This window comes from Hipposideros armiger, unplaced genomic scaffold, assembly GCF_001890085.2.
Source record: "Hipposideros armiger isolate ML-2016 unplaced genomic scaffold, ASM189008v1 scaffold_362, whole genome shotgun sequence".
In the NCBI taxonomy this organism is placed as follows: Eukaryota; Metazoa; Chordata; class Mammalia; order Chiroptera; family Hipposideridae; genus Hipposideros; species Hipposideros armiger.
The window spans coordinates 483,803-491,650 of record NW_017731712.1 but is presented as its reverse complement, the minus strand read 5'-3'; the positions used below and the strand labels follow the sequence as shown (position 1 = coordinate 491,650).

The 7,848-nt window shown below is 62.4% G+C and overlaps 1 protein-coding gene across 6 annotated transcripts in view; it reads right to left on the bottom strand.

Annotated features, from left to right (window-relative positions):
• Positions 1-206: 206 nt before the first annotated feature.
• The window catches only part of BAHCC1 (BAH domain and coiled-coil containing 1), a 61,945-nt gene continuing 54,303 nt past the window's right edge, over positions 207-7,848 (bottom strand). For 5 of the 6 annotated variants that reach the window (XM_019661948.1, XM_019661949.1, XM_019661950.1 and 2 more), the window contains 11 exons: positions 7,537-7,838; positions 7,192-7,299; positions 6,968-7,121; positions 6,775-6,889; positions 6,604-6,679; positions 6,374-6,482; positions 5,757-5,876; positions 5,431-5,607; positions 4,134-5,323; positions 3,125-3,361; positions 207-2,537 (listed from right to left, as the gene is read on the bottom strand). In XM_019661948.1, coding sequence (XP_019517493.1) covers positions 2,331-2,537; positions 3,125-3,361; positions 4,134-5,323; positions 5,431-5,607; positions 5,757-5,876; positions 6,374-6,482; positions 6,604-6,679; positions 6,775-6,889; positions 6,968-7,121; positions 7,192-7,299; positions 7,537-7,838 — 2,795 coding nt within the window. In that variant the 3' untranslated portion in view covers positions 207-2,330. The remainder of the gene's footprint in view (positions 2,538-3,124; positions 3,362-4,133; positions 5,324-5,430; positions 5,608-5,756; positions 5,877-6,373; positions 6,483-6,603; positions 6,680-6,774; positions 6,890-6,967; positions 7,122-7,191; positions 7,300-7,536; positions 7,839-7,848) is intronic. The other variant, XR_002126166.1, reaches the window with a different exon arrangement.

Below are 7,848 nucleotides of genomic sequence, written 5' to 3'. Positions count from 1 at the left end.
AGGCCAAGGCCACCCCAAACCCATCTGGTCACACTTTCCTCAAACAGGCCCGAGGGGCTCCGCTCCAGCTAACAGGGGGCAGGCCTGGCCCAGACGCCCCATGGCTTGGACATGTCTGCTGAGAACCCCAACCTCTGGGGCCTCCAGGGAGTCACCGTGTGACGCGCACACGGACACTGAGGCAGTTAGGATTCCGGACCACTGAAAACCTGTACAATAGTTCATATATTTATTCTTAAGCAAGTTGTCAATAAAAAATTTAATACTAAAATGCCTTTACATAGTTTGCTGTTCATAAAACCTTTGTGTTTTTTTTGTTTTTAGTGTTTACATTGAAAAAAAACCCAACCCTCTTACTTTACACATTTACAACAGCCGTGCTTCTGTCAGGTGTAGCCAGGTGGGGGGCAGGGGGGGGCGCACCATCGCACGCACACAGAGAAGGCAAGGGGAGAGAAGGCGAAAAACAGACAAAATCCAGCAGAAGAGGGAAAAGAATCAACAAGAGGGCCAAGGAAGGGGTGCCTTTCCTTCGCTCTCTGGCCTGGTGCTTGGGGTACAAATAGCCTTAAACTCTAATTCCGGTGGCTGGGCCGTCCCCATCGTCCCCACTGGGCTTCCGGCCTCGCCTTCTCCAGCATCTTTCTGCTTCCCCCGCTGTGAGCAGAACTTGGCTGCCGTGTCCCGGACGACCACCAACAATGACATATTGCACTCGTGCCAAGACAAAGGGGAGAGTCGGGGTGGGCGAGGTAAGCTGGGGAGCAAGGGAACCCCTCCCGGGCCCTGCACGTCCCTTGGAGTCACCAGGAGGGGCCCACCAGGTCGGGCTGGGATGGTTGGAAAGAAAGGGGGACCAGGAGGGGCCGGGTTGGGGGTGCCAGGCACCCACCAACATCTATTTCCTGGGGACTTGGCTGTATCTGTGGGCTACAGAAGAGCTCATCCCAAGGAGCAGCGGCTAACTTGGGGGGCTTTCCTGGGGCTCCCAGAAGGGCCAGGGGCGCCTCTGTGCAGCGGGACATGGGGAGTATGTGGCCCTTAATGCCTACTGGGGACAAGGTCGTTGGGCCACAGGTCTCACTTGCCGTCTGTCCCACTTGGCCTCACGAGAAGTGAAGAGTGACACGTTCTCTGGGGTTACTGGGTGTTGCTGAGAGTCTGGGTTCCCACCTGGCACCCAGGGCACTGGACAGAGTGGTGAACAGCCGCCAAGGGGTGCTCCCTGCATGTGGGGCCGGGGTGAGGGCAGGAGAGACCCCTGTTCTTGCCCTAAGCACCAGCCACCAGGCCATCAGCTCTGCCAAATGGCTGCAGAAAAGGCCCAGAAACCCCCACATGTGTTGGCGGGGTTGGTCCCTTCCCTGCTCTGAGTGAAGGCCAGACAAAGGGGAAATCAGAAATAACTTGGAATATTTGAGAAATAAAATCAAAACATCACTTTTTCATATCAATACTTTAAAATATTTGTTCATTTTTGTTTTGTTTTAAACAGAGGTAAGATACATATGGCTGCGGTCACACTCCAGGGCGGGGGTCCTGGTTTTCATTTTAGCTTCTGGAATCTCCTCTTCCCGAGGGACCCTCATCGTTGAATCCTCTCCCCAATACTTTTTTCCCCAGGAGATGGATTAAAAGGGAATAAACTCAAGTGTGACTTCCATCTTACACAGTCCAAGAGATCAGTGGGTGTAACCTAGGGTCCTGTCCGACCCTCCTGTGGCCTCCGGCCCCCGGCTGCCTCTGTCGTCACAGACGCCCCAGTCAGAACTCAGCTAGGCTGAGGAAAACAGTGCATTTTCAAAGAAAACTCCCCAGAACAAAATCCCTACCCACACGCGCACACGCATACACGCACACACGCATACATACACTCTTGTCACGCATGTAGGGAAAAGAAATCCTTTTCCAATTTTTTTTTCATAAAACTTCCCCGCAGAAATACAATATTTACACAGAGAAATAAATAGACAACACACCTGATTTCTGCTTTCCCTGGTGGGAGACAGTCGGAGGTACTAGGGAAAATATGGCTTGGATTCTAATCTCTCGTGAACTGCCGGTGCGGGAAAACAGAGAGTGGGCGGCGGGGTCCCCGGCGGGGACACAGCCGACCCTCCGTGTGGGCTGGTGGGACTGGCTTCCGGTGCCCAGGCGCACGCTCTCTCTCTCCAAGGAAAATAATACAAAAGCCTGGATCTTGTCTCGGTGGGTTTGCATATTTGCTCACTAGCCCCTCCTCCCGCTCGGCGGGGTGGGGCCTGCGCCACCTGGCCAGTGTCCTCCTGGCTCAGCACCGGGCACCATGGCACCGCCGGGCCAGCACAGGCTCAGCACAGGACGGGCACGCCATCGGCCGTGACCAGGCGCCCCGTGGCAGGGTCGTAGGTGCCCGCCAGGTAGTAGAGGTCCCTCCGGTCCTGGCACTTGCGGCTCCGTGTCATCTGCTCATACTGCTCGCGCCCCACGACCTGGCACTTGTGGGAGATGGTCTGCACATCGTTCTCATCCTCATGGCAGGACTGGTACAGCGCGTTCTGTGGGGGCGCGGGGCACTCGGCGTCGGAGGCCAGCCTCGACCAGTGCACCCCACCCAACCATGGACTGACCCCGCAGTTGTGGACGCCCCTTGATAGGCCCGGACCGTGTGGTGGGAGCCTGCACCCGGCAAAGCTGGGGGAATGCTTGTTTCTGCACCATCTGCAAACAATGGGTTCTTCCCAGGGAGACTGGAGAGAGTGCTGGGGCGTTTCTGTCTCAGGTTGGCAGGCACGAGACCTGCTTGGTGCTACGTGCTGCCGTGGGTCACAGCCCCCCACAAGGTGAAACCATCACCCATTTCGTGAGGCTCCACAGAGGCACAGCCGGGGAGGGGCCCAGGAGGCCTGGCTCCAGGGTTGGGGCTCTCAGTGTGGCCTCCTGGGGGCCTATGGAACACTTGGGCCAGGAGGTCTTGAGGAGTGGGGAACGGGGAGAGGGTATTCACGGATGACCACCCTGCTTGACTTGGCTTATGCCTACACCACCCCCAGGTCCCATCCCTCGGCCCCTAGCCTCCCCAGGTCCTCCTGATACCGTCCCAGGCGCCCCCTCCCCAGGCTCCCCTAGCACCCTAGGTCCCCACCTTCCCATCGCTCTGCCGCTTCCCCAGCTTGGTCTCCTCGGGGTGGTAGAACCACTTGACCTTCACCACCATGTTGCTGCCCCACGACTCCCATAGGCTCTCGATGCGGCCAATGTAGGGCAGGTTGGGGCGGCCGGCTGACAGGAAGACGGCACAGTCCCCCACGCGCAGCGTCTCCTTGCCCCTGACGATGGCCTTATAGAACAGCTTCCTGGCCCTCCCCTTCATGCCGCGTCTCTGCAGGGGGGACAAGCAGAGGCAGACGCGCCATGTGGGGGCCCAGGGGCCTCAGGACAGGTAGTGGTGGGAGGTGCAGGAGAGAGAAGGACGAGACAAAGAGAGGAGAGTGCACGGGGGACAGATGCCGCGTCTTGGGTGCAAGTGTGTGGGCGTGGGCACCTTCCCAGACAAGACTGGGCGGTTACAACTGCTACTGCCACAGGTGCCGGGTGGGGCTGGCCACGCTGGGATCTGACCCGCACGCCAGTCATGACGTCAGGACTGTGGCTCTGAAGGCAGGGAGGCCCAAAGCCCATGTGACGTGCACTGCAGCACAGCTCACAAGGGCCAAACCGTGAACCACTACGTGTCCACGTGGCAGGGCGTTAGGAAACGAAAACGCCTGTGGCTGTGCAGTGGCATTTTCGCAGCCCTTCCAAAGCTGGCCACGTTGTTTATCGTAGGAACGACGCTGGAGGCAACCCTGCCAAGTGGGACCGCAAAACCAAATACAGGGTCCACGCAGTGGTGCAAGTCATTTCCACGATTGCTCGTACAGGCAAAGGCCAGGACTCGGGGGGAAATGGTGACAATGGGCACTGGCCTCGTTGGATCACGGTGCCTGTTTGTTCTTTCCTTGAGTTTCCCAATTTTTGTTGTTGTTGTTGTTGAAATTGGATAGAACAATCCAACAAGGAGAGTGAGGGAGAGGGAGCCGAAAGCAGGAGCGCGCGCTGCTTCCCCGGGCGCCTCGCTGGGCCTCCGCGTGCCGTGGGGCGGGACCACCTACCTGCGTGGGGCTCCCTGACCACTTCCAGAGCTGCCGGGCAGGTAGGAAGGCTGAGATCTTTGGCCGGTTTTCCACGGACGGCAGCCGCTGCCTCCGCGAAACCTCTTTGGCTTTGTTGAAGCTCAGGGGCTCCTTGCGCTTGAGCTTGGATTTGCCGCCGCTGGGGCCCGCGCCCGCGCCCCCGCCGCCCACGGCCGTCCTGGGCAGGAAGCAGCGCTGCGCGTGCGCGTGCGCGTGGGGGCCGCCCCCCTTGGAGCGCAGGGTCTCGGGCTGGGCCAGCAGGGCGGGCACGGGGTGGGTGAGGCAGGTCTGCAGCAGCAAGGCGGGGTCCTCGTCGTCCGAGCTGTAGGAGGAACCCTCGTCGTCGGAGGAGCAGAGGCTGGAAGTGGACAGGGTGCCCGAGGAGGAGGAGGTGGACGAGCCCGAGGACGAGGACGACACGGACAGGCGGGCGAGGAAGCGGGAGGGCACGCCCGGAGCCAGCCCGGGCCCGTCCTCCTCCTCTTCCGAGTAGGAGCTGTGGCAGTCACTGTCACAGGGCAGCGGGTACTCGGCCTGGCCCGCGAACTTGCGCAGCGCCAGCCCCATGGGCAGCGGGTGAACGGGTGCCCGCCCCTTCCTGTCCTTGCCCACGAGGGCCGGGTGCGCGTAGCTGGGGCTGGGCAGGGGGCGCCCCAGCTTGGGCCCCAGGTCCTTGTCGCCCATGAGCAGCGCCTTGCAGTTCTTGTTCTTGGGGGAGGTCACGCCCTCATGGTCCAGCTTGACCAGGAACTCACCGCCCGCCCGGCGCCGCCCACCCTTCTCAGCCTCCACGCGCTCGGCCTTCTTGGCCCGCAGCAGCTTGTGGGCACCGCCGGGCAGGCCCGGCCCGGCCCCCCCGATGAAAGGCGCGTAGGAGCTGGCCAGGCTGCTGAAGGAGTCGGCGCGGAAGCCGTTGCCGAACACGGGCGCGGCCACGCTGTGCACGGGGAACAGCGCCTCTCGGGCCCGCAGCTTCTTGGCGCTGCCGTTGAGCTGGAAGAGGTTTTGCAGCACGCCCGGCCCCTTGCCGCCCGCTGTCGCCACCACTGCCTTCCGCTTGGTCTGCGCCACCGCCGACCAGCTCAGCAGCGGGCTGCCCCTGCGGCCCAGGAAGTGGTCTGAGGCCCCCGAGGGGGGCTTGGCACCTGTGGTTAGGAGCTCCGCTTTGCCTGGGGGGAGGCCAAGTAGAGTCAGAGGTGCCACCTGGCCCGCCTCTCCTGGCTCCCACAACCCCCATGTGCCTCCCCACCCAGGTCCTCGGCAGAACCTCGAGTACCAGCTTTGTCTTTGCTGATGGATTTCTTCCCTGGGGTCTTTGAGGCTTCAGGGCTGTTGTGCACCTTGGGGGACAGGTTGGGGGCAGTGGGCTCACTGGGTGGGGGGGCCTCAGAGGAAGCTTTCTTGGTCCTCCGGCAGCTGCTGGACACTAGCAGGGCTGGCGACGGTTCTGTGCCTGCAGAGTGGACGAGCAGTCTCAGTGCTGTGCTGCTGGGGTGCCGTCTCCCCTTGCCCTCTCTGTGGGAGCCTGTCTGAACCCAGAGGAGGCCAGCCCGACTCCAGCCTGGGGCTGACTCCGGCAGAGAGAGCCCCACCCCAGCTCACACTGGATCTTGAAGTCTGGAGGTAGCAGCCTGATGTTTGAGACGGCGATGTGGCCTGTGTCCCCATCGTCAAACTCCACCATCACGGAGTCGAGGTCCTCCTCCTCGTCACTGGAGGCACCTGGGGACAGGGCCCACCTGAACACGCAGCCCTTGCTCAGGGCCCCCAGGGCTTGCCCTGACAGGACAGGCTCCCGGGTGTCTGACAAATGACACTGGGACGATTCTGCTCCCTGATCACATTCGACCTTGGAGCTGCCAGGGCCTCCGCCAGCCCCCGTCTGCCTCCTGCAGCGCGGTTGGAGCGGTAATATTACTGCCATCCATCACCCCCACCCTGGGGCGCACACACAGCGATGCGGGCCCAACTTCTCCCCACACACACGTGCAAACACACGCCTGGCCGAGGCCTGGCTGGAAGCCTTGCACCTGCCCAGCCACCTGTCAGACCCCAGGGCCCCACATCCTCTACCCAGTGTTGGGGGGCGGGGGGTCAGGATTCATCCCCGTGGACCTGGTACCTATGTAACCAGTTCATGACCTCTAGGACCAGGACTCTGGGTCCCCTCTGAGGAGGGGGCTGACTGGCCTTGCTGGGAGGCCTGGGCTGTGGCTTACCTCGGACCACGTTGCCTGGGTAGAGACAGCGGGATTTCTGGCTCCAGTAGGCACAGACCCTCGTGCCGGGTGGGAGGTACCTGCTGGACTGTGGCCGGACATCCAGAACCTGCGGGAATAGCCGAGGAGGGGAGGGTGAGTGGCCAGGGCTGGGCTGAGGGGCGCCCAGGAGGGGCTGGGTGCAGCCAGGTCCACCGCCCGGGGCTGAGAGCCACAGGGACATCCCTCACCGCCTCCTGCAGCAGCTGTTCCAGTGAGTAGATCCTCTGCCGGTTGCCTCTCTCGCCCTCGATGACAATGCTGTAGCTGAGGGGCACGGGAAGGAGGGGAGCGTGAGATAGGCCTGCAGGTCCACGGTCACCAGCCATGGCGGGTCCCTCCTGCCCACACCCTGGCCTCACATGTCAGGGGGCTGCAGGGTCCTGACGCTGCCCGCATATAGCAGACTGTCCTCCTTAGGGATGAGCACAGGCAGCCCGTCCTGCAGGTCCTCCTTGTGGATGGTGCATGAGCGCGCTGGGGAAACAGGGTAGTCAGTACCTGGCCCCCGCCCGCTGGCTCCCCAGATGCTCAGTCCCCCTCCCAGCTGCTCACCCAGGGCGGCGCTCTGCTCGGCACTCAGGGGACCACTGGCCTCCTCCTCGTCTTCGTCTTCGTCCTCCTCTGAGAAGCTGCTGCTGTCATCAAACTTGAAGTCGTCCTCCACAGCGAAGCTTTCCAGCAGTCGGCTGACTGCCCGGCCCTTTCCCTAGGGGACCAGAGGGGTCAGCTCCCTGGGGGAGGCGGGGGTGGGCGCCAGGGCGGGGTGGGGATGCTACCTGCTTGCCGACGGCCTTGCTGGTCATCCTGCCCACCTTCCTGCCCTTCCCCAGGATGGCCTTGGCGTTGAGGGGCGACAGGGCGATGGACAAGGCCCCGTTCTTCCGCTGTTGGATGGCGGGGAGGGACTGTGGTAAGAGTGGCACCAGCCTCCCTGCCCACAGCTAGCCCAGGGTGTGACTCAGGCTGACCCGGGAGTGGTGAGCAGGGACAGTAAGGGCCACGGAGGCCTCTCATCTGGCACCTACCGCACTGGGCTCAGGACGCTCAGGTGCCCGCTGACCATGGGGTGACCAGTAACCCTAAGATGTACACTGACCGTGGGGGTGCCCGCTGGCTCTCACCCGCAGTCCTGGCTGGAGCATTGTGCTCTTGCGTGTGGCTCTCTTGAGGCGCTCGCTGGCCAGTTTGCTGCCCTCCTCGCGGCAGGTGTAGGCCCGGGTGGGGCTGAAGAGGGCATCCCTGCTGGGCGTGGCCCCTGGCTCTGCCCGCAGGCTGCCTTTGGCCTTGCCCTTGGCTTTCTTCTTGCCCGATGCTCCCGGGGGCCTGCGCCCCACGGCCCGCTCCAGCTTGGTGCCCACCTTGGCCTTCACTGTCCGCCTCTTGATCTTGACCTCACTCTCCGGGCTGGACAGGCGGCAGGCCCCTGTGGGAGA